The sequence below is a fragment of the Teleopsis dalmanni genome, chromosome 2, assembly GCF_002237135.1.
Source record: "Teleopsis dalmanni isolate 2A chromosome 2, ASM223713v2, whole genome shotgun sequence".
Classification (NCBI taxonomy): Eukaryota; Metazoa; Arthropoda; class Insecta; order Diptera; family Diopsidae; genus Teleopsis; species Teleopsis dalmanni.
In genome coordinates this window covers 218,354,277-218,382,083 of record NC_051847.1, presented here as the reverse complement: position 1 = coordinate 218,382,083, position 27,807 = coordinate 218,354,277, and the positions used below count along the sequence as shown (strand labels likewise).

At 27.4% G+C, this 27,807-nt stretch overlaps 1 protein-coding gene across 4 annotated transcripts; it reads right to left on the bottom strand.

Annotated features, from left to right (window-relative positions):
* Positions 1-968: 968 nt before the first annotated feature.
* On the bottom strand, positions 969-26,907 carry LOC119683166 (acyl-CoA Delta(11) desaturase-like). Of its 4 annotated transcripts, none has more exons than XM_038096783.1 (3): positions 26,858-26,907; positions 1,292-1,406; positions 969-1,213 (listed from the first exon to the last, which is right to left on the bottom strand). In XM_038096783.1, exons 2-3 carry the CDS (start codon positions 1,392-1,394, stop codon positions 984-986), a joined length of 333 nt encoding a protein of 110 aa, XP_037952711.1. In that variant the 5' UTR covers positions 1,395-1,406; positions 26,858-26,907; the 3' UTR covers positions 969-983. The 4 variants fall into 4 exon arrangements, with proteins under 4 accessions (XP_037952711.1, XP_037952707.1, XP_037952708.1 ...); XM_038096779.1 differs by lacking the exon at positions 26,858-26,907 and adding an exon at positions 15,192-15,464; XM_038096780.1 differs by lacking the exon at positions 26,858-26,907 and adding an exon at positions 4,668-4,762.
* Positions 26,908-27,807: the final 900 nt, after the last annotated feature.

The following is a 27,807-nucleotide window of genomic DNA, read 5'->3' as shown; positions in this document are numbered from 1 at the left end:
GTGGCTGTTAATTGAAATTAGCCTGGGTCGAGAATAGTTAGGGTTTTGATCAATTTTACGCAGTTAGTGATTTGTGTTTTCAGAGTATATAACATATGGACGCATACAATGTAAATGCTGAAGACTTGATCTCATAGAAGTTGAACATTCACAAAGAATGTGTTCTCAGCTTTCAATATCAGTTGGATTAATCCAATTCTTTGATATTCCTTTTGATGGGATAAGAAATTGTTTACAGGTATACTTTGGTCTACAATATTAAGTCAGTGATCTGTACATTTCTCCCCATTTCCTGATGGTATGTAAAACCCGAACTTAGGTACATGTTAAAAATCAATCAAATAACTTTTTTTTAAGTAACTATTGAGCAGAAGACTATGTCTTCACCTAAGTGCAGTAAGAACAGTACGTCGGACGTCGCTATTTTTTGGGGAAAGATATATTGTTTATATATATTGAAATATTAGTCTATTACTTTATATAAAAAATGATTTGATTTTGTTTAAGTTTTAAGCACATTGTATCATTTAATTCTATTAACAAAAACGTAATATAGAAATATTTTTATAATTATTTTTAAATAGTTAATACTGCGTAAAAAGAAAAGAATATGAAAACAAAAGAAATATAAAATTTAAATCAATCTTATCTCTGGCTAAATTGTTTGAACTCGAACTTAATAGCAAAAAGAGACATAAAGGCACATTTTAAGTGTCTGCATGCAGTTAGGTTATCGCCATGGGTTCGCGAAAATATGTTTGTCGAAACTAACCTAAAGAGTTCAAATTTTATAATTTCAAAAGATTTTATAATGGTGAGGTAGCGTTTTTAATATACATACAGATATCATATACAAATTAAAATTTTCTATATAAGACAAGGTGTAAATGACAACAATCACAACTGCGACATAGAAAATATCATCATGAATATTTTTACAAGATTTTGTTAATTTATAATTATTTACAATTTTAAGCGTACAACTAGAAAACAAAATTGTAGTTAATTTTTCGCTTACCAAAACCAATAGTTTGCCATTTGGCTGACGTGATTAACAACCAAGCTCCGTACAAAGCTGCGAGATGTAGATACCCAAAGGCAATTATATTTCGCCAAACTAACTTCAGTTTTCGTTTTTCTGCTTTTTTTAACTTTTCAATGTCTTTGACCAAACCACCATCAATAGTTTCGGCGTCATATTCGAAAAGAACGCCTAGCGTATACAAAAAAAAAAGAACACATCGAATAACAGGTTACGCTTAGAAGGTAAAATAGTGTGAGTTCCACTTACCAGTCGACGATTCGTGTAAATTCTTTGGGTTTCCATTTGCGGCTACAGTTGCAGCCAAGGAATCTGTTATAGATTGTGAGTTGGGTACTGCGTTTGGTGGCATATTGCTCTAATACTGAAAATAAAAAATAAATAAATTTGTTTAGCGATTGTAATAAAAAGCTATCCATATGAATATATACGTATATGTCAGTATATATTTAAAGAAGTACACATTTAAGAAAATTATACAGATGAAGGCATCATTTATTTAATCTTGACCTGCTGCTTTTTATGTTAAACCTTGCACATGTTATTAACATTTTTTTTAAAGAGTTTTGAATGTGAAGAGACAAACACTTAAAGCTGAAGTCATTAATGAGCGCGTTCTTCTGGTATTGTTAGTGTAGATGTTTATACTTATATACACATAACTAATTATGTTATTTAGGTGATTATTCTTTTTTAATAAAACTACTTAACAATCGCTAGATCTCTAATATAAAAAAAACAGCAAAAGCTTTACACCTATTTTATCGTATACATTTTATATGTATAGATGTTGTTACCCTCTTGAGTATTCAAAATATTTATTAAGAATATATATTACAGATCTCTAGTATTAGAAACTTCGAAAGTTTTACAACTACATACATACATGTGATGTTGCCCTATGAAATGTTTCATATATATAAAAAAATATATACTTTTTTTAAAGTAATTAAAGATTATATTTCAATTTTATTAATAAAACTTAATAAAATTGAATTAAATACCTAAAAAAATTGATATTTTTGACGAAGTGAAAAACCGGAACCAAACTAAGAAAAAATATATTGGTTTAAAACTGTACAGTTAGGAAGCTGGTTATTCAGGCCGTTAATTTCAGTGACAATTCATTTGTTAATTAAGATAATATATTGAATAAAAATATTAATGTGCTTAGACAATTGAAATGTGCTAAACATATTTTTAAAAAAATTCTAACATGTTACTTATAAGATTTTAGAATGGTTGAAATTGGTATTAAGAATACTTAAATTTTAATGTACATATATGAGATTGTTATTGCTGTTGATCCACTTTATCTGAACTTCTTAAATCAAAAGATGCAATCCAGTTTCTGACTTTTTTCTTTTTTTTAGTACAATTTCATACTACTTATGTATTAATTATTTACAAATTTTAATTTACTTGCATAAATTTAGAAAAGAACTAAGGCACGCAATTAGTTTGGTGATATGTTCCCACCACATATAGAGGAATATCTGTATTTTTTGTACTCTACCTAATTTTAAACAAGAGATACTAATAATAAACACAATGGAAAATCATTTTTATAAACAAATACTCTATTCATACAAAGATGCCTTTTATTAGACATTCATGATGGATAAAATAGACTATAATAAATGACAAACAAAATAGACCAATTAAACTATAGGAACTTACAGACAGGAAAAATAAAGTATATAAATTATTTGATTACTTCAAATTTTAATTTAAAAGATTTATAATCCTCCAATCTAAAATGTGTTTAATCCTTCAATTTGCAAAATTTTTAATTTTTCAACTTTAAAGATTTTTAATCCATTACATTAAAAGGAGTGTTATTTAACTCCTATAATCCTTCAATATAAAATGTGTTTAATCCTTGAAAGATTTTTAATCCATCAAATTAAAAGGGAGTTAATACACTTATAGTTGGTATAGTTGAGTATAGTTTCTAATATACCAGAAATAATAACTCATCTCAGACACTACAAATTTTAATACCTAAAGCACATATACTTTTTTTAGGGTTTTGTCCAATTATAACTCAATTTTGTTTAATGATTTTATGTATATTATATTGGGTACTATTTTTTATTAATGTCCATTGTTTTTATTTGTATGGCGCCCAGACCTCCAATTGGAGTGCCATCACTTATTGTAATAATTTAAATAATTAATCACTGAAATATACTCTTCTAGTAAAAAATGCTATTAGTAAAGTCCTTGGAATTAATTCTATGCTAGAAATCTAAATTGTGAGGGATGCAAAATATGATTTCAAAAATATAGAGTCAAGGTCAAGGTTTATCTGCAACAATGCCTTAAAACGTAGAATTAATAAAAATGCGTAGTTTAAACAAAATAATAGTTTATATATTTTTTTTCTTTTTCATAAATTTTATCAATTATATTAAACGCATTTTCATGGTTTCATATGTGCTTCAATGAAATAATGGGGTCTTCCATGTTGACAAAGAAAACAATTAAAATGTAGTATAACAACAACACAACCCACTCCAATGTGCAACAAGATTCAGGAAAAAACTCAGGCGCCACGGCTGAACTTCTCAATTTCATGTCAGTTTTTTTTTTTGGGCCAAAACAAAAATCAATAATTATTTTTGCCCTTGTTGAAGGATTTTTTTTACTTTTTTTGGCAGTATGTAGTATGTCAGCCGGTCGATGGTCTTCAAAAGGACATATGTAGAATATGTGGATATTTAACCCATATCCACATATGAAAACGAAAACTACTTTGTAAATTAATATTTACTAATATTTAATTAAGTTCGTATCAAGTCAAAAGGTGAACGAAGGTGTATTATTATAACAATGGATGAATAGGAAGAGGAGGAGAAATTATGGATTTGAAAAAAATACAAGTAATCCGATATTAATATTTAATAAAAAGCTATAATTAAGGCAACAAATAATATGTCAACAAAAACAATAAGTATTTGTAAATATGATAATATTATTATGTGATGTATTTCATGAAATATTCTTTAACAAAATTTATATTGTCAATGTTTATTTATCCTAGACTGAAAAGGATTGGCTTTTCATTATAATTTTATAAAAATTTTTAATTAACTAATTTGCATTTATTATCCTCTTCTTCAAATTTATCAATATTTGAAAGCTGTTCACATTGTGGTAGGAAGCCACCAACATCACATGCTTGGAACGTGATACTCCAAATTACACGCCGTCATTTCACATATACAGAAAACAGAAAAACGGACTTACAAAAAAAACCCCTATCATATCATTCCACTGACATTATTAGGAAAATGCACAAAAAACAAATTTATATTTCCTTTCGGTTCTTATGAAGTCACGTAGACAGAAATACACTTTTTTCCATAATCTCTTCTAATTTTAAGTTTTTGTTTATTTTTTTTTTATATTAAAAATCCCACGAATCAAACTAAATTAGCAACGCAGCTTCAGTTCATATAACGACACAAAAACAAAAAAGGATTTTTTTTAGTAACTTTGAATAATAATTTCCTTAATTAAATGCATTTTTGTAAACACATTATATTTTGCTATTTGAATATTAATATTCAAAAAGTTTTATTTATTATAACAAATAAATAAATAAATATTTAACACTAGCCACACTTCAATTTTTAAACTAGATTATTCTCTTTCTTCTTCTTCTCCTCCGCACTTGGGTTCACGTTGACTGAAAATTCAATACTGAACGTGCGTAAACTCCTCTTGTGCACAAGACTACAATCCAGCTGAAATGTTTGCAAATTTCGGCTCTCGTTAAAATTGTGCTCAATTTTTTGCAAAAACGGTAGAAACGACAAAATATAAAAGCGGAGCAGAGTAAACTTTATTGAGATAGGGCTCTTTTAAACTTTATTTTGTTGTAAATGATGTGATTAGGTTATAGAGACACCTGAAATAATTTTATATAATCTTATATTAATTTACATATATACATATGTTTATAAAAATTAAATACAAATATACTACATTATATTTAAATTAACTAATAAATTAATAAATAATTAAATATCAACAATCAAACTTTGTTATAAACAAAATCTACATACAAACCAATCGTTCTATAAATTTACTCTATATGCATGCATAAAGTTTTAAATACATACAAGGGTTTTAAAAAACTGTGAACACAAAATTTATTGTAGGAGTAGAACTGGAGGTTTTACTTATTAATAATAATTTTTTTCTGCTACAATTTTAGTGTGCACCAATAATTTTTCTCCTGATAAAAGCTTTCAGCGCATATATTGCTGCAAGCTTCCCTATGTGTAGAGTGAAATCAAAACATTGTGATTTTGAAGGTCATGGTGTGACAATGCACAACAAATGTTTGGCATAAACAGCATATGTAGAATGCTACATAATTACAAGTAGTGTATAACACATATAACAGCTTTGGGTACTGTAAGAAGTAAATGTGTTTATATGTTGACAAAATAATTTTTAATACATATGTACGTTTTACACCATAACTGAATTTAAAAAGAATTTTTAGGTTTTTAATATATTATATTAAATAAAATTATCAATAATTATTTCATAATTATTCTATAAAGAGGTTTTGAAAAGTAGTGAACTAGAGCGACAAAAATTTATTTTATATTATTTTAATTAATTGTATTTTTGGCTGACCATATAGCTGTTTCGAGTTTTGCCATATACCCATCATCAGTGGTCTTGGAAATAATTCTTGCATTTAATTATTCATAAATACTGTTTTTGAGACTGCAAGTACAAGGAATCGAACTCGTGCCCTGCCAAATTTAAAGCTCAGAGTCATTATTTCTTAACCAACTGACTCAAAACCGTACTTGACTTTTATGTTCACGCATTTTTCTGGAGTTTTGTTAATTTGCTGTGAAAGTTTTATTAACAAATTCACTTGCTGTGTTTATATTAAAACAAAATCTTGATTAATTAATATTAGTTATATTAGTTATATAGAATATGCAGGATAATAATTTCTAATGACAAATTTTATCGTTTGGAAACTGGACACTCGGTAAATGGTGTAAGTTGGGTATTCGTTAAGCTTAGTATTTGTTGTATTTGACATCTACTGTTTATGTTTATAACAAAAACCATAATCACATGTTCTGGAAATCATAAGAGATTTTAAGGAATATTAATATCACAAATCTATGTTCTCGTTAAGGTGCATTCTAACCAAAACAAACGCTTACGAACGAACGAATATTTGCAGGTAGCTGCATAAGTAGCTGCAAAAGTTCGTTCGTTCGCAAGCGTTTACATTGTACACATTTTGAATAATAATTTGGAAGTTAATGAAGTGATTCAAAATAACATGGTTGCAATTAACACATTAAATATATTAATATATTATAGAAAGCATTGACATTTAAGACAAATACTGCTACAGTTTATTTAGCAATTAGAAAGACATACATTCATGTATATGCGCATATTTAATTAAAGAAAATAAAATATTCAACACTTAAATACAAAATTCAATTAAATATATTTGCTAACAATTGATTTAATCAAATAATTAAATCTTATGTACATTTTAACAATAAATTAGATATGCTAACTTATTCGTTGTCGCAATGCCTGACCTGTTGTATGAGATTATGAATTTCTTTATGTCTTTTCTAAGAGGATTCAAATTTGGCGTCACTGTCATGTTGCGCTATTTCAACAGCGAATGAGAATTTAGTACAGAAAATCGTATGATTATTCATAAACAGCGCTGCTTTTATGAGCAACTCTAATAAATACAAAAAAAGTGTGCAGACATACAGACTCACACAAAAGTACTGAAAGAAAGAGGGAACAACATTTGAAAAGCGTGCATTAAAAAAACACAAACTGGATGCGGCATAACAATGAAAGCATACAGCTGACTTGTGTTGTACATGTGCAGAACGCGCAAAAAATATGCCGGTGAGTTTGAAAGCAAATAAACAATAAACAAAGAAGAGCGAGCTTTCGTGTATGGAGAAATGAGAGGGAGAGAGAAAGAAAAAACTAAACGTTGTATTACATCAGCCATAATATTTGCAAAAATTTATTAAAATTAGTGTAAAATTATAATAACTGTTCTAAATTCATGAAATTCGTTAAACAATTATAAACTTTGGAATTTTTTGTTTGTTTTGAGTCTTAAGCTTCCAGTACTAAGAGAACATATTAAAAATCACGCATAAGACAGCTGACTGTACACATCCACAGCATTATTTCATTCTTGATGACAGAGTTTTGCTTGTTTATAGGGTCACTGCGCAGTGAATAACCCTTCGTAAGTTTTTCTATCGTATGTAACAGTCGTGTAAGTTTATTGCTGCGATACGTACTGTTTACATAAGTGCTTAAAGTCAATTATGATGAAAAGAACTATATCCTTAACACAGTTTCCTAATCGAAACTATTTTCTTAAAAGAAACTATTTTTTTAATAGAAACTATTTTCTTAATAGAAACTATTTTCTGAATAACAGTTGTAATTCAACGTCATTTTTAAGCCGGAAGTGACTATTATATTTAATAAAAACTAGTATATTTCATAAAGTATATTTTAAAACTAATATATTCCCAGTACTCACAGTCTCAAAAATGATTTACGAAAAATTAAACGTAAGAATTATTTCCAAGACCATTGATGACGGGTGTTTGACAATACTCGAAGAAACATCTGTATGGTTAGCCAAAAATCAATTAATTAAAATAATATTAAAATGAATTTTTGTTGTTGTAGTTCACTACTTTTCAAGAAACTATTTTCATAATAGAAAGGTTTTTCAATAGTAGAGAACAAAATTTTTATTTTTATAATTAATAGAACTATTCATCAACTATCAGTTATTTTTTTGCAAATATTTCTTATATAAAATTAATTTTTATAGACTGTAGAATGTAACGCCAAAATCAGCGTTAATTAATAACTAATAAATATTAATAATTAACTTTACAAATAAAAAATTTTTATACAACAAAATTAATTTTAATTACTATTATTTTAAAAGTCTAATAAATAAAATGATTTTTTTTTTAATTAAATTAATTCTGCATATTATATTTTTCAATTAAATTATTTGATAATCAAACATTTTAAATACAAAATTTAAATTAAAAGCTCTTTGTTAAATAAAATTATAGTAAGTGAGAGACACACAAAGGAAATTTTATTTTTAGAAATTTTTGAAACTTGGATAAAAATTTTAAATTGGATAAAATTATAAATGTAGTCTTTATAAGGAAATTTAATATGCGAAATAATTTAATTCAATTCATTCTTTAGCGTTTTGTTATAGCGAACATCAAGAAGAAAAAAAATTATAACAAAGGAAATAAGAATGATTTAAATATTTTCACAATAATGGAATACATATCAATTAGATTCCATAAAATAAATTTATAAAATATATGTATATACATATATATATTAAAATACAAGATATACATTAATCTTCAAAATTTACTGTTCCATAATTTTATATAAAATACGTTAACTTGCAACGTTATCTATAAAATTTTGAAGTCGTGGTTCTCAGACATCTTGGAGAATAACGATTCAAAATGAAGCGTAAATCATTTAACGAGCTAAGATCCACGGCTAGTAATAGAAAATAATAAAACCCCTATATAGAACCTTTAAGCTCTTGATATAAGTCTGGATTAAAACAACAAAAAATAATATTTTCATTACTATTCACAAGTACAATAAATAAATAACATTACTGATGACTTATGATGAGAAAAAATCTGGCACTTAATCATCCAGAATTCATTATTTCTGTTTTTATGAGTCATATGCTAAAAATCAAAATTTGCATAATAATTTACAATACAAAACTAAGTTTTATTTTATATGCAAATAAACAAAAACTGGAAATGAAGTTGGAAATATAAAAGAAATAGAAGGGAATCCAGTCTCTTTGTAAGCCATTAAAAAACAATACTACTTTAAGTATTTGAATATAAAACACTATTGTTAAACATTAATTGAAATATAATTTAACTTCTATAATAAGCAACTTATTCGAAACTTAGGTACACACGTCACTCAGGTACCGTATATATTTTAATAACTAAATAAATTAATTATAGATGTTTGATTCTCAACAAAACAGGTGTCTTATTTTAAAAGTGAAAGGGTAATATCAAATAAAATTAAAATATAATTACTTCTTCATGTACCAGATAAAAAAATTGGTAACTACTTCAGTAATTGTAAAAAAATGGATTTTATTGTACCTCATGAACAAATGATATTGAAATCTATGGTATGAATGATATATTCCACAATTCTTACAAAATAAAAAAACTGTGATTACATAAAACAACTGCTAAAGTTATAGTTATGCTTTTTCCTTTAATATATTTAATAGATTTCTCAATGCCTTATACCCCAAAATCCACATTTAAAATAAAACTGTTGAACATATAATATATAATTGAAATTTTAATTGTAAATTAAGTATTTAATTTACGTAATTTATTTATCAATACGTTTAATCTTAAGCCCTTAAATAAAATAAATTTAGAGTTCATAGTTTAACAAGGAGTTTTGCACTTAAGCATGCACTCAATTTTTTTAAATAAATTAAGACTTAATGGGTTTGAACCATTAAAACTGTATTTCAAAATCTTTTTAAAGAATTAATATTTGTAACTTAAAATTATATTTAATTTTTAACAATTATATTGATAATTGGTAATTAACTGTAATAAATAATAATTATATTTATCAGAAAAACAAATTAAAAAGCAACTATCTTTAATAACTTTTTTATAGCTCATATTCCTATCTAATTTTAATTATGAGTATCATAGTTCCAATTAAGTAATTAAGTACCATGCAGATTACTCTGTATAGATAACCTGTAATTATATAAATGTAATCTAATTTTATGTTAATAACTATAAGATTTAATAACTTTGTTGTCAATCTGAAGAAAGTGATTTAAAAAAACAAATTAATCGTTCTATATAAAAACTATTATTAAAATGAAAAAAGTAATTAAACTATACGGAAAGTTTTATATGATAGAGAATCTGATTCCTATGTTAAATATTATAATACATGATTCATAAGTTATAAATATAAGAGGAAGATAATGCTCCTTGACCAATGGCAAGAAAGTAAGAACCAGAGAACTTCAATAAATAATGTTTAGGCATTCATCAATGCATCCAAAAAGCTGAGTATATGCTTGCTGCTAGAAGCTCGCATAACGAATATATAAGAAGTGTAGAAAGAATGAAATGAATAATCAGAAATAAAATGTCAAATGGTTACCATAAGATCTTAGGAAAGAACTAGTAATTATGAAACTGAATTCCAAAGAGAACTTAACCATATAGAATTCCAAATTTTATTGACCCAAAAGAAGTAGAGAGGCTATTGTTAAGAATTATACATGCGTTTTTACAATACGGCTTGTACACATCTATTAAGTAAAAATTAAAAATAGGTGGTTTTTAGCGACCTATTGTCTTTATAATTTTTAAGTATATTTATAGAGCGATTATTTCACTCTTCAGAATGGTGAATATGTATTGCTTATATTAAATCAATTTGCAAATAATTTGTATTTTATAGTAAGTTTTTGTAGGTAATTTTGATTTGAATATTTAATGTTAATGAATAATTTTACAATTAAAATCTGTATAAACTTTAAACCGATTTGAGCACATATGACAAACATACATTAAGACTGAAAAGTTTTCGGAAATTCTCATTTAAAATTCGCGCGCTGTATATTTTTCGATATTTTAAGTTTATGTAGTTTGGCAGCACTGTCCTTAATTACTATGCCAAAAATGAGCTCGATCTGTCAGACAGTTCGTTTACGGCAGCTGTTGAAACCAGTTCACCTCAGTAGTGCGTTGCGAAATGTCTTCGACGGTCGTACGACCGTCCTGGAAGGCTTTGTACCACTCATAAACTTGAGTTTTCGATAAAACTGATTCCCCATAAGCCTTTTGTAGCATTCGCAACGATTCTGCACACGAAATTTCGTTCGAAACACAAAATTTGATGCAAACTCTTTGTTCAATATTTTTTTCCATTGTTTTTTTCGCAACGCCCTACTGAGGTGAACTGGTTTCAACAGCTGCCGTAAACGAACTGTCTGACAGATCGCGCTCATTTTTGGCATAGTAATTAAGGACAGTGCTGCCAAACTACATAAACTTAAAATATCGAAAAATATACAGCGCGCGAATTTTAAATGAGAATTTCCGAAAACTTTTCGGTCTTAATGTACGCCAGAAATAAATTATCTATGAATAAAGTAAACCACGGAAATAAAAAATATTCGTTTTGGTTTTTATAAATAATTTCGTTTCGGTGGGAAAATTAAATATTACAATAAAATGTTACTAAGCAGTAAATGAATAATGGATTCTTTTACTCAAAAACAACAGAAATAATATATAAAACCCTAAAATAACACACGTACTGTAACCATAAAGAACAGATGGAACTGTGAATAATTGGTGACCTTTCGATGGAAACTATTCTAAGTGGTTTGGAGAATATGATCAGTTTTGTTTCTCCTAAGTAAAGACTTAGGTGACCTTTCGATGGAAGCTTTTCTAAGTCATTTGGAGAATATGATCAGTTTTGTTTCTCCTAAGTAAAGACTATAAGAGATGCTAATAACTTCCTTAATAAAAACTTATTGGGAAGCAAACAAGAAATTATCTTTTATTAAAAATCTGAATAAAGCAGATAAGTTTCTTATTGTTAAAATTATAATCATAACTTTAATGGTATAAACTGTAAAATTTTTAACAAAATTAATGGCAACATATAATAATTAAATAATAATTTTAGATTTAAAAATATGTAAGAGCACTGATGTTGAGTACTTGGCAATACTCGAAACAGCGCTGTATGGTCAGCCAAATTTCAATCAATTAAATATAATTTTTGTTCTTGTCTTTTGTTTGCTATTTGAATTTGTCACACTTTTAAATAGTTTCTTTTCGTTATAAAGACGCGTCACTCTCGGCAAGAAAAAATTAACATTAATTTTAGATATAGTTGGGACAATAATACTTGCTTCTCTATGGTTTAATTGTTCGTTTCGTTTATACTTTTAAATAGTTTTTATTTTACATTAAAGTTCCTATCCATCCATATAACTATTGGATTCATCACTTCTTGTGTTTACTTAAGTTTTCATTTTTCCAATCATTATAGGTAATCTGTAATCTGCTTATATTACTTTGCGATATCGAAGTACATTGCATCTCTTGTTGAATGAATTCAAGATAAAGCATTTATAACTATATTGATAGAAGTTTATTATAATATTTATAATATTTTCGTATACCTATTGGAGGTTTCAATTCTATTTTAATAATTAAATGTTTTCAATTCTATCTGATTTGCAAGTACAATATTATGTGCAATATAGTAGGTACACGTTATCTCAAACTCGCAAAACAAAACAATAAAACCATGAGATAATGTTTCGGAAATAAGACTAATATAATTTAGTATTAACGGTTAATCTTGCAATAAAAAGAATACATATCAGTAGTTTAAAAATAACTAACATTGAAAATTCTCCATCAAAGTCAAATATATGAGTAATACGAAAATTTTAGAGTAAATTTATAATTTAAGAAATAAGAAACAGAAATAAATTCATGTTTTCTGCGAAATCTAAAAATATTTAAGAATTTTTTATAATTTTTTTAAATAATAATTGTGAGAAATTTGACATTTAACGTAAGCCTAAATTATTATTAAACGATTTTACTTATATGAGCTGTTTATAACCCGCTTATATTGATTCTTTATACATATATAGATTTTCAATATTTAATCTTACTCTACTGTTATTCTGTTGTTGAAACATTGGAGAATTTCCATCTGATAGATGTATAATCTCTTCAATTTCGGTTAAGTAGTCTCATTTACTATTATCACACATCGTATAGTTTGCAATTTTTTTATTTTATATATATAATTTTTATACACTTCAATAAATTTTAAGCATACAAACAAACTTGTATAGTACACAAGTCTACATCGTTATTGTTGCAAATGATTGGTTTTTCTGTGTATAGCTTTTGCATTTGCATTGCTGCTTCGTTTTTTCTTGTATGTCTTAAAAGCAACATGTTTTAACTCAAATGTTTACAGTTAAGGAGTTAAGGAGAAAAGAAAAGAAAAGTATAATAAAAAGGACAGTTGTGGTGATGCCAGTAGCAGAATAATAATTTTAGAACAAAATCCTTTTTACTAAAACCTAGTACTAACATTAATTTTGCGCCAAAAATTTGTGTTAAACTCCATGCAAAAAAATAATGACCAAAATATGGTGAATACAAGACTTATCATACAATTTTCTGTTTACAGACTAAATGTAAATATAATACATATGAGTTGGTTAGTTGGTTGGTTGCAGTGGCAGGTCATAAGATAACTTCAAATATACCTCAATTAGCGATTTTTCGCTGTTTTGTTACCACATTCCTCGCAAGAACCCTAGTATAGAAGAGTAGAGACTAAATCCATCCCACTGAATTTAGGTAATTTAATAGGTCCTTCATCTTCACCATTGAGCAGTCTGATAAACTATCACATATGTGTATTTCTACATAAATATTCTGCCAAAATCTGGTTAGTATAAACACCTAATAAGAGTTTATATATGAAAGAAAATGTCTAAGTTTAAAATAGTGGTGACATTAAATTTTTTATGATTAGATTAAGTATAGAACGGTTTTTGGAACTAAAGAGATTTGTATACGTACAGAACTACTTATTTTATATTAAGTATGGTTCAAATACAATAATAAATAAGTACTTATTATATATATTTATACTTATTTATAATTAAAAGTCTAGCGCTATATAAATCTGACCTTATATTCAATTATATTATTTAAATAGTTCCTTATAATGACTTAATTTTAAATGTTAAGTTGGGTCTTTATGGTATATTGTTTAAATTTATTTAAAAACCAAATGGCAGCATTTACTGTTATTATGTGTGAAAAGTCATACTTTCAAAAATTTTTAAATGTATACAATGTATAAACTCAATAAAATATATACATGCATAGGTACATAGTTTGCACAAAGTTTAGAAACCTTTTTATGAACACTTAAGATATATGTATGTATGTAAATTCAAAACAAAACTAACTTTTACTGTCGGAAATGTTATAACCTTGAGTTAACCTTCAGTCTTGGTCTATTGTGTAACATATTAAAATTGAAAAAATTATATAGATCTTTTATCTACTCTTCTATATAACTAATTTCAAAACTGACATATCCAATACATCATAAAATATTACTATACTAACATCCTCGCTAACTAACTATATATTAAATAAGATTAAGGCCTGTAACGCTATAGCTTTAATTTCTTATATAAGTTAATCGTATCTTTTAAGTTCAATGTGTAACTTCTGAATAAAAATAAAAAAAAAAAAGTAAGAAAAAAATATTGTTTAATTAGAGACTTTAGTTTCCACTAAACAGTCACTTAATTTATATTGGCTGGTTTGAAGGTGGCACTAGCTTCCTCTTCTGTTCATCTAGTTTATAAACACAGATTTGTTTTTGAAATCAACCTCACCGTTCCATAAACTAATTTTTCAGGATATTCACCAGGTTTATAAAGTTCATCACTTTGTAGGCTTTCTTAGCAGAATGCCTTGATCTGGCTAGACATGGGCGTTTATTAAGAGACTGTGTAATTCATATGCTAGCATATCATTATAACTTGGTAAGTAACTTACACCTCAAGTGGTTAATAAGCTTGTTTTTTGCATAAGTATAGATACTCGTAGTTGTTCTCAGACCTTGAACTATAACTATAGAATACGTTTGCGTTGTATATACACACATATGTATGTACGTATGCGACTGTAATACGTTTCTTTTTAGGCACATAGGAAACAATAGATCACACGGTCTAACATATTCAATAATAGATAATTTAATTGAAAAACTCATTTTTTTATTTAATTAATTTTAATGGAGATGAGAAAAAGTTATCTCAATTTAGACAACAATTCTTTTATGAATAGAAGAAGAAGAGCACAGTACAAAACAATACAGATAATTATCGTAAGAAAAAAATATATTCAGTTCACTGATGCAAAAAGCTTTATTAATTTAAGTGTAGGCTTACCTTTATTTCGTTGAGTCTTTTATAATCGTTAAGTTTAAATAATATTCACTATTAAAGTTATATACTTTAATTTATAAAAATATTAAATCAAATAATTAATAGTCCTTTCTTTGGTAATTCGCTGTTTTCTGTTTAAAATTTCTTTTGAATCCACAGAAGTGGAAATGTGAACACAACCGGTTTATTTATTTCACTCGGTTTTCATCCGATTCTCACAACCGCAACCAATGATTTAAACGTCCGAATCGCAAGCGGTGTCTACTTAAACTGCTCGCAAAAGGGAAAAAAAACTTCTAACAAGCCTAATCGACGACAAAAAATATACCGCATGGAACTACGAGAAACGAGCTTTCGAAAAAAACACATTCGTTTTTTGCAGAAAAGAGCAAAACAACAAATGCCGTTTGCATCATCGTGCGATCATTGTTTGCAAATTTTTTTTCGTTCCCCATCGAGTTGAATGGGTTAGAACCCACGATGGTGTACGTGCATTCTAGATTTCTCATATTCTCATATATAATTGCTTTCTCTGCTTCTCTCACTTTTACTCGGGTTTTTACTTTTCTTGGTTTTACACAACGACTTAATTAAGTTTCTTAATTTTTTTGTACAAAACTTAATTAAATTAATTTCACAGTTGTTATATCTATAAATTATGTCAGGAATCAGCGTTTTTTTTTACGATTAATTAATTACAATTCAAGTAATGCAAAAACGTGGCACTTTTCCAAATGAGATCATATTATTTATAAAAAATTATGAAATTAGTTATTATAACAAACTATTCCAATATCTCATAGTTGATAATAAAATTATTTTTTTTAATTCAAATTTAATTACCAACATTATAACGCAAAAATTTTTTTTTAACTATTTGTAGACGAGTTTATAGAACTGTCAGGTTGGTTTTCCTTTACCTAATGGGGGAGTCGTTACCTTTGTTCGGCGTTGAATGTATACTGATCTAAATCTATGTACATACCAACGTCATTCCTGTGGTACCACAATAGGCCATCATTTGAGCTCAAGTGCGCTATTTTGGGATACAAAGACGCCACTCCAACCTACCTACCTACATATTTGTAGACGGGTGAGTAGATTTTAAGAGAAAAATATGCTTAATAAAATTAAAACAATTTCTTTAAACAATTCTTAATACAATTAATTTAACTCCAATCTGTAGGTTTATACTACCAAATATAAAACAAACAAAAAATTCTTCCCTCCACAAACCCCTCTTTCTACACGCAAAAAGAAAAAAAATAAATAAATCAAAGTACTTAAGCCCTAATTATACTGCCATCCTAGCTCCTAACTATAATGCCCTTCATTCTTTTTCAAATCAGTAGGCTTAAGGCCAAGTAGCCATAGCTTCTATAAATTTAAGTTAGATATAATTTATAATTACATTATAACTTTGTTAATAAATAAATAAATAAACAATTTACTTAAATGTTGGAAATGAAAAAATTTATACTTATTTATTATTCAAAGTTAAAATGATTAAACTTAATACTGGGTAGATTCTCTCCTTGATTTTAGGCGGCTTGGCATGTATTCGGTTTTTTCTTTCAAAGTTCTCTTACAAATGTGCGATCATATTTATATCTTGAGATTATAGAATTTGAAGGCGCAGTTATGGGATATGATCCCATATTTTTCCTTCAATTTACAGTCACACGTCATGAGCGATGTGTTTGGGGTCGTTGTCTTGTTGAAAGTAAGACGAACTTCTCAAGGTAAATCCATTCGCACTTTTTGGTAAGTTTTCTTGATTCCATAGATAAGCATCAAAGCCACAAAATAGCTCTACACTATAACACTTCTCCCTCGCTTTATTTGAACGTGATTATCACATGAAGTTTAAATTTACTTTCATCTGAAAATAACTCTTTCTGCTAGAAGTTAACATATTTATTTTAAAACTCCTTAACGAACTCTAACCGTCTCTAACTGTATTAATTATAGGATTCCCAGACGCAAACCTAATTGTTTTCTTTGAAATATGTAACTGTGTGTGTATGCTTGTATATCGATATATTTTCGATAATTTTAAGATGATTATTCTATTACATATTATTACATATTATTCTTACATATAAATCTTGAATAGCGTCCCTTTCTGATAGTTACGCTGGCAATGTTATTTATACATAATATAGATTTGTATTTCGGGTTTTTACAAATAGAAAATATATAGATAGTTCTCTTATAAGAAAGTACCATTATCTCTTCCAATGTTTTTAGAGGAATTTTACGTTGTTTATTTGGAATAAAAAAATCATTTTTATACACGTAAGCATAACATGCAACCGACTTACGTATGTGAAGATAATGTAATGAAAAATTGTTTATTTTAGCTCTTAATAAACAATGAGAAGAAAAAATTTGTTTAAAAAAACAAAAAATATTAAATATTTTCAATTATTTGAATGAGTCAAATTTTTCGTAAGAATATATAAACAATTTAACTTTATATGAATATGTATGTACATACATTTTTACAAGCATATACATACGTACATATACAAAAGTCTATTAATTTGAATTATAAAATTAAATTTAGAAAAAAAAAGTGTAAATTTAATATTTAATACACGTAAAACCAATTTTCACTATTAAACAATTTCATTAATGGGACAGTTCGGAACTAAAATTGCCTATAAAATAGTTAAAATAATTAACAGTAATTGTTTTAACATCCTTAATGGTTAAATTAAATGGTTAAATGAAAATTTAAATGAATTACAAAAACAAAATAAAATAGTGCACAAGTAAACAACTCGACAACTGCCTTCCCAACTTTGCAAGTAAACAGACAATTATATAAACATTATATACATAAACAATATAACTTAATAAACAATAAATAATAAACAATAAAACATTTTATAAAATTTGATGTTTATGTTTTTTTTTTTTTTAATTATAATATTTTTATTACAGTAATACTACTTCTTAAAAAGTTTTAATAATGCTTACACTATATAGTCTAAAATATTTACCTACAAAGTAGTTCTATATAGATTAGTGCTTATGTATGTTATCATCCCTTGACTTACATATTCGTCAATAATCTCATATAAATTGAAAGCAGAAAAGACGCCAAGATACTTATACTTACATATATGGGTAAATATAGCACAATGTCGGGTTAAATTAAAAGATGGCGAAAATGTACTTACAAGTAAGGGTTGATATATAATCGTAACATTATTGATTTCTTGTATTTAAAAACATTTAATATTTTTAAAAATATATCAAAAAGCAAAACATGTATTAGGTTTCACGACTCTTCTTTGATAAATGAACTTAACACCTTTTCATTCATCACCATCATTATTCATAGCTATACAGTCCATATAGGACCTAAACTTGTTTTACATTTCTCCATTTTTCTCTATTTTTGGTTTTTAACTTCCAGTTGTTAACGTTCATAAGTCTCAGATCATATCGTACACTGTCACTCCATCTATTTCTCGGTCTTCCTTTTCTAATCACTGTTCTAACTACACTCTCAAAGATTCTAGCTGTAGGTCTTTCTTCTGGTATCCGCACAACGTGTCACTCTTCATACTAAGATGACGATATAACCCACATACAACTACAAGTATTTTAGTTTTAGAAAATACAACAAAAAACAACATGTAAAAACCGGTTTTAAAATAACCGGTTAAACCGGTTAAAATAATAATCTAATTAATCGATTAATTTATACTTCTTTACAAATTTGAAATCTTAATAAAAAGTAAATAAAAAATAATAAATTTAAATGAAATAAACTTTTTTGCGTTTTAAACAAAACAAACCGTTTATCTTAGGCATTATCTTTATGCAAAAGCCTTAAATAGAATTGAACTTTAAAATTGTTTAGATTTGATTAAAAATACAGGCAGTTGAGAGCAATAAAAAAAAGAATTAAACAAAAAGTTCTGGATTATACTGAAATCAGCTTAAGTTATCTTATAAACAAAAATTCCTTTGAAAAAATTCAAAAGATATTTTTCAAGGTTAATCCAAATGGGGAAAGAGTTCTAACTAATATTGTTGTTGTTCGAGTCCATGTTCTTTATTCTTATTAGGGTCTGTTATGGGTTGCTTATGTTCATTATGAGTTGGTAACTAGAGCTCCTGTACTGAATCGTTGAGTGAACTTAATATTTCAGTCTTCTGTTGACATGGTAGTAAATTAATATTGTGTGAATGCCCGCATAACTACCACTTGTGACGGTTATTGTATTCATCAGAGAGGATTGTGTTTGGATTAGAGTCTATGGCACAGAAAAATTTCAATACTTTATTGTATAAGTATTGATGCCAAGGTCTCGATACGGAGGTCTATAGAGTTTTCATATTTTCCAGTTTTTAGAATGGGCATAACTGAAAGGCCAAGTGTCGTTTTAGAAGCGTTGAAAGCCATCCAATATCGGTCTCACTATTAAAGCATAAATGGATAGTTTATTTCTTATGTTAAGCTTGCGATAATTCATAAGGTAGAGGGGGTATTTAAGCGTATTCTAAGCGTAAGCGTTTTTGACATATAGTCTTGGTGGGTGTTGATTCTGTTCCTTAATGATGATGATCGCTAGGAAACAAGTCTGAGGTTGTTCAATGCGTATATGTCTTCATTCTTTGTCTTCAAGATTCTGTTTTCTAGTGATAATAATCGCATTTATTTTCTCTTCGGGTATATGTGTTTTCCATTTTTGATTGCAAAAAAGCACTGCTTTTGTCAAATTGTTGTTTAGTTTCCATGTAAACATTGTAAGCGGTGCAATTTAAGATTAGTGTCGTTTTTTTTAAGATAATATGTATATACTAACTCAGAGTGTAATAAGTGTGATATTAAATCATGGTTCTAGTATATATTGTTCCAATAATTAAATCTAGTTAAATTAGATTCGTGTTAAGACACGAAATTACAATCAAACAGATTATCAAGAAAACCTCTGCAATATACAACGTAGTCCTGAACATTTTACAAAAATGTTTAGAGTTCAAGCTTCTTTTGAGAGACAATATAACGACAATGCTTAATGTTTTAGTAATTAACAGAACATTATGTTATTGATAATATTCTGGAAAGTGATATTAATTGCTTAGTAACATTCTATATGTAGATTAGCACAAGTGCTTGTCGATTTGTATTGATTGAAAACCGACATAAAGGCTTACAATATACAATAATAAATAGCTCAAATCTATGAAGCATAAAACCATGTATAGTAGTATCTTTCAATTTAATATTATTAGGTTGTTTTGATTTAATCCAATTCAGTAGAATACCAGTAGAGGATTTTGTACTATTTTTATAAAAATTGGCTGCTCTTAAAGCTCTTTCTTCTTGGACTTTCAAATCAAAACAGGTCCTTGAGTGTTACGAGCTTCTGCAATCACTTTCAGCTCGGAATAAGGTAAGTCTTTACTGGGTTCCGGGCCACAGAGGAGTTTTGGGAAATGAAAAAGCTGATGAGCTAGCCAGAACTGCATCAAAAACTGCTTTTATAGGCCTTCAACTCTTTTGTGGAATAAACTGGGCCAGTACAACACAGATTATCAAGGAAATGGAAAATCATATGCGGCTGGAGTACTGGGTAAACTTTCCAGGACTCAGACAAAGCAAAGCACTGATAACACCGCATTCCTACAAAGACATTCTCAAATTCTCAAAATGTAATTTAAGGTTGATAACGGGTTTCATTACAGGTCATTATGGTCTGAAATATCACCTTCATAAACTACAATTACCTGCTAACTCGGAATGCAGATTATGTCTCGAAGATGAGGAAACGACCATGCACATTCTTTGTGACTGTCCAGCTTTAAAACGCACAGAAGAAACCTGTTTCATAAAGAATTTCTGTCACCAGAACAGATTAAGAACTCTTCTCTAGATTTAGTTCTAGACTTTATTCACAAAGCTTTAAGGGGCTTTGTTTAATCAATAGTGAAACTGGTACAATAGTTCTCTTCTGGCCGCAGTACCGGCTGTTGGGCAATTTTCACGTCTACTCTTTAATAATTAAAAAATTAATTACATAAATTTATCTTCTATATATCAGTTTTTTATTCATAATATGAGCTATTCTTTCTAAATAGAAAAGGAAATTACGTATTATAAATTTAAAACAAATAATCCAGTTAAATAATTTTAGATTAAAACCAGTAATGGTAGAAACAAACTTTAAACTTTTATATCAGCAGTAATTACTTTACAAACACAGATAATTCAATAATAAAACCAATCATACACTAATCAACACTTAACTTTAGACCATAATGTATAGATTATTAGCTATTTTTATAACTTTTTAATTTTTATTTATTGCGAAATTCTTTGTAACACGAATTATCAACATTACCAGAATGATTTTATAGTGCCTTTGGCGACATCAAGAAAAATCGATGAATTTCCGTTATTCTACTCTTTCATTAAATGTTTTGAAAAAAAAAAAACGATTTCTTCAATTTCTTATGAGAATATTTAGTATATTGAATTTTTCGTATTTGATCATCACATTATCTGTATAATATATTTTATCTTCATTCATTTTAAACTCAAACATCTTTTTTATCATTATTTTTTGTTGGTAAGCATTTTAAATTTTTTTTTTTGTGTTTGTCAGGGACTAGACGATATTGAAAGAAAATTATCTCAATATAAATGTTTCTTTATACTTTTAATTAATAATTATGTTAACTTCTAAGTGTAGCAGTAGTAAGGAATGTGTTCTTAAAGTTAAGTAAAATAAATTCTGCTTAAACTACAAAGATTCTTAATAAGGAGGATGAGGAGGATCGATCTTCTTCGTACATGTCCCAAATACTGCTTAGCCAAATTAATTTCCCATTAATTTATTTATCTTCTTAAAAATTGTTTTTTGTTTTTTCAATTTTGAAGAATTCACATCATTCTTTTATTACTTATTGGTTTTCGGTATCAAGACTATCTACTTACTAAGCTTTTTCCAAAAACAGTATAAATACTTGTAATTTGCCTTATAAATACTTGTAAGAACACTTCTTATTTAATGTATGATCTCTAATATTTTGTAAGAGGACCCAACAATCAATCCAATACCGAACACAGCATATTTTGCTTCAACAAAACCATATAGAATGAACATAGTTTTTAGTTCATTGGAACGATGGAAGACTAATATAAAGTAGTTTTTTGATATCGAGTGAATGGACAAATAGTAAGGACACTTTTACGATGTTTGATGTTTCGATGTTTATTACGACCTTTGTCGGCATCATCATCATCATCTTACACATTGTGCATTTTAATTGATTCTATATTATCCAATTTTGTATACTATTTCCGCAGATCATACTTTGGTAAAGATAATCATAAATCCATTAAATTTTTACTTACTGCGCTTCAGTCAGCTGCAATAATAGGCAAAAAATATATTAATAATTCATTTCTCCCCGACTAGGATCTTATAAAAATTTATCTATATTATAAAATATTAATTGTCATAGCCTATTAACGAGAGAATATATCCTATTCAAATATCTGTATAGTCACATTGGAACGTACCATTAACATAATGGACAATTAGTATGAATACGTAGATAATTCCTACGTAATATCAATATAATTCCTTTTATACTAGTTATGTAGAAGTAAGACTGAAAGTAGATACAGACAATTATGAAATTTTTAATAGTAGGGATGATAAGTTTGGGATGAGGGTCGCGTTAATGTAAAAATGCGACGAAGTACGAGATATGGGATCAACCCACCCATTAAACCTAAAGGATGTGACTTTAACTATATCCCTATTCTTATTATTAATAATACTGAAATAAATATTAATACAATCAAGTATAATACAATTTGAATATATTTATGCGATATAATATAATAATTACTAAGATATTGCATCTTTAATTGTTTATTAAAAAACATGATACCAGATTATTTATTCATATTTTTTATATTATACTGGACTTAAAACCCTTAACAACTTTTTAAAATCGTATATAAGGAAGTGAACTATTATGAGAAATTAAACAATTAAATATGTTTAAGTACAATAAATTGTGGATATAGTAGACAATATTTAATATATGAACCATTTAAGATTTATTCATAGAATTTACATAGATAATATTGCTATTATTTTAACGTAACGAAACAAATGACCTTGATTCGATTACTTGAAAACATAGAATATGAAGGACTACTTAACAGCATGATAATACTAGATTTTAGACAGCTATCCAGTAAATTGCTAAAGTTAATAAATTAACATTAGATAATCAAAATTATTATTAAAATTGCAATAGCTTTTTGTTGTAGGTATGAGATATATGTACGTCTAAATGGTTTACAATTTTGATATGGAAAAAAAACCAATAGGACCACAATTGACTACTTAATATATTATATTTAGTAAACTCGTTTTATAAAAAACATTCAGGTGATTAACAGTATAATGTAATTAAATAAGTAATCATGCTGTTATTAAATAAAATCAAAACCGTAGTTATTGTAATTTAGTGCAATTAGAGGAGTAAGTAACTGCATAGTAGCTGCATTTAGTTTATTGACTTTGCTGATAAGAAATTGTGTAAATCGTTCAAATAAAAAAATAAGTCTTAATTATATGAATCAATATCAATATCATTTTAAACTAGAATTATTCCTAAATTATTATTACAATTTAAACGTGATATTTAACCTTGAAAAATAATCTCTTCAAAATTATTAAAAATAACACACGACAGTCTCATATTTCAGATCACATCGTAATCGTGTGTAAGCGTTTCTAAAAATTATTGCATGCATATTGCGCCATTTAGTTAATCTATTTAATTCATTTAAATACGTAAGAATACATAAAATCATTCGATTTAAGATAGGAAAGACAAAATGTTATTAGTTAACTAAATAAATATATTGCGCATCCCTACACTTTTTATACCTCGAGAACGTCGTTCTATTCTAGCTCATTTGTAGACTCAGCTAATTGCCTTTGCACGTAGGCTACTTCCATTTGCTTACGTACATCGATGAACACCCAGGTTTTTTCAAAACAAGAGATTAAAAGGTTAAGCTACTAGGGGTGTGTTCGTAAAGAGAACAACTGATAATTATTTCATAATTCTATATTTATATATAGTGGACTGACCAGTGCTCGAATTTCGATCACATTTACGTGACGTTCCCTTTTCTACAATATAAGTTTTATTCACACTCGCTAACAATAAAGCAGGTCTACAAAAAAAGAAGAATACAACGATGTTTTCCATGTAAAAAAAAGATAAAGGGATGTGCGATATATTTATTTAGTTAATTAATTACGCTCTACAATCTTTATTGTTCGTATAATAAATATATATTTTATATGTATGCTTTCTCAGAAACCATTTGAACTTCTATATTAATTGTTATTTTACGGTGTAAATTGTAAGAATTATACTTTGAAAACTAAAATTATTTATATCTTTTACTGATCAAAACATTTATATACCAACTTAAAATCATCTTAAATTAATATAAAACTTTAATAATCGTAGAAGTATTAAAATCAGATTAACAAACTAATAGAATGACTTCCTATAATGGAACAAACCCTTAACACAAGTTCTAAAGTTAAACATTTTACATCTTATAAAAATGTAAATAAAATATGGAAATACTTGGTTTCCAAGTACTTTGACAAACAGATTCATCATTTTGTAACACTTAGACTACACTCATAAAAACCGAAACCAAGTAGAAATGCGTATATATGTTTGTTCTCGTATGCTACTTACACACATTTACATTCGCCAACAGAAATGATTCATAAGTGTTTTCTAGTATGTTGAGGCTAGTTCAGTCAGTGCACTTGAGCACTTTTACTCTCTACTAACTGGGAGGTTTCTTCATAACCGTAGAGAGATCTGCATACCTCCCCGAGGAACCTTTAACCATTCTAATATTTGATAATGCGATGTTGGTAAGTCTGTCCGTTTTCGTAGATAGTTTCAGGGCTCTATTCTTTATATATTTTTTAATCGGATCGATCTTGAGGGAGGCATGGCACTTTGAAAAGTCTTCTCAGAGTCTGGTTTTGTGCATTTTCCAGCTGGTGAATAGTAGTGTTTTCGTTGACGAGTACCAGTGCTAATGAATGATGGTCACAAGAGTGCGTACACTTTTCTAAATTGCGTAATACACATGGCAGATGACTTATGTGTCATAGCTTATACTTGAATAGTATAAATCAATGGGTGCACTTATCAAAATTTAATGACTGCCGAACAGTTCGAACAGTTTTGGCATTCGTAGAAATTTTTTGTTATTAGAGTATGGCTCGAGCATTGAGTACTCATTGGAGTTCTTCGATACCGAATAGTGAAGAAATAATCAATATAATTACTTACTCCCAATGACGTGCTGAGGTATGTTCTTAAGTAATACAATATTGTTACCTAATCAATAATATGCGTGTGTAAATTATAAGGTAATTTAATGAAATTCAAATTATTTGTAAAATCAAAATAAAGTCAAATTTCTTTTTCGTCATTGCTATATATCGGTGTCTTTTAAATTATAAAAAACCATAACACTAAATACACTAAATAAACTTTTTTAACATTAATTGGAATAACTTAGCTTCTTTTAGCAGGGGCAACTTTCTTGAACGGACAAAAATTAAGTGACGCTGACTGTTCGCTTAAGAGAATTTTCACGAAACAATAAATTCAATTATTTTGAATTAACAAACGGAGGTGTGAACGTCTTTCTTAAATAGTCCGAGTTAATTGAGATAAAGTAAATTGAAATTTTTTGCACTACACTTATGTAAATATTTATTAATTTATTTATTGCACTAATTTATTATTTTTGGTTAAAAGTTTTCAAATTTATTTATTTATTTATCTTGTCTTATAAAAACATCTTATATCATCTTATAAAATTTTCACATAGGTAAGACCTAATTATCCTAAATTTTATCTAATTTACCCTACTCGAAATTCTGGTAAATATCAACATTCGCTGCCATACCGAGATAATTTACTACTTCCCTCAATTTACCATCAATTTACTTGAACTCGCACACGACCCTAAAAGCATTTCACCATTCGCTTAATCAATCTTGCGATTATTACACACTTAGCATCAAAATTCTTTAAACATTTATTAGTTTGAAAAATTAGTTTGAACATTTTTTCAAGTGTAAACAGTTAAGGCAAAATCGGTAGTTAAATAATTTATTTTGACATAAACACAATTATGAGCACCAAAAACAGATGTTCAAGACCTTTACGAATGGCAAATATTTTTGTGCTTATTGCGCAAAATGTGTTAGAATAAAAATTTGTTGAACTCAAATGAAATTGATATGCGATGCGAGCACTTGATTTATAGTTTCTTGTCTGTCAATTCAACTTGAACAATGCATTTGATTGCTGATACTGTATTGATATTGAAATTGAAATTATTTGAATTGTTTAAGTTATGTTAATTACTAGAATAAAACGCCTATTACAAGCAAGTTTAAGATTTTATTTAAAATTTATTTATGCACAAAGAATACATTTGTTATGTCACTTTTAAACAGAAAATAACACAAATATTATTGTTTTTAAATAATCTTTGCTTGGCTCTCAGGTTTTAGTAAGTTTTATCAACAAACTATACTAATTTTTATTTGTTTACTTACTTCTTTGACAAAAGTTATTGGAAAAACGTGAAGTCTTGCTTATATTAAAATTTCAAATTCGTGGCGGTCTACTATGTGTTTAAATAATTCCTAATTTGTTTTTAATATAGTTTTTTGTGTTATAATAATAATTTTACTAATCACCACTGCACTGAAATTATTTATATTTTTAAGCTCTCCTTTCCTCGTGAAGCACACAAGTTGAAAGGATAGCAAGAAGAGAACAAATCATAGACAAGGACTGAACTGTCAACTAGAAAAGTATTCACAATATTATGTTCCGTGACGTGCTGTCATGGAATTATTCAACTTAATACACATTTGTCAAGTCATAATATATATTTGCATAATTTTGCGGTTTGTGGTTTATAATAGTCATAGTCATACTAACAATAAAGTACAAGTTTGCAAGTTTTATTTGATTATGGATGCAAATCGATTTTATTGATTTTTTTTAAATAGTTTTTTCCTTGACAATCAAAACATTTCAAAAACGTGTTTGGTATGAAGAACTGTCTAGTGTTTTATTGAAAACACACATATTGCCAATTTTTATACATATAAAAATATTTATAATACAAATAATTCCCATTAAAATTGATTTAAAATAATTTATGTTGCGTACTTTGTCTTTAATGTCAAGTTCAAGTTAATGTTTTGTGTGTCAGAGAGTAAAGAGTATAATTTTGAAACTTTAATACTAAACGAAAACTTTTTGCATAGTTTCAATAGCCGGTGATTTAGTTTTTATAAATTTATTTTCTATTTGTTATAAACAAAAGTCAATGTGCTTATTACATAAACACATACATACATACATCTATAAACAGTTTTAATAAAAACAAAAAAGAAATAGTATAAATGATTTACATTATTTGACAGAAGCTTGTCAGCTTTTAAAATTAATTTCCCCCAAAAAGTTCAACAAAAAATTTGAAGCAGACGTCATT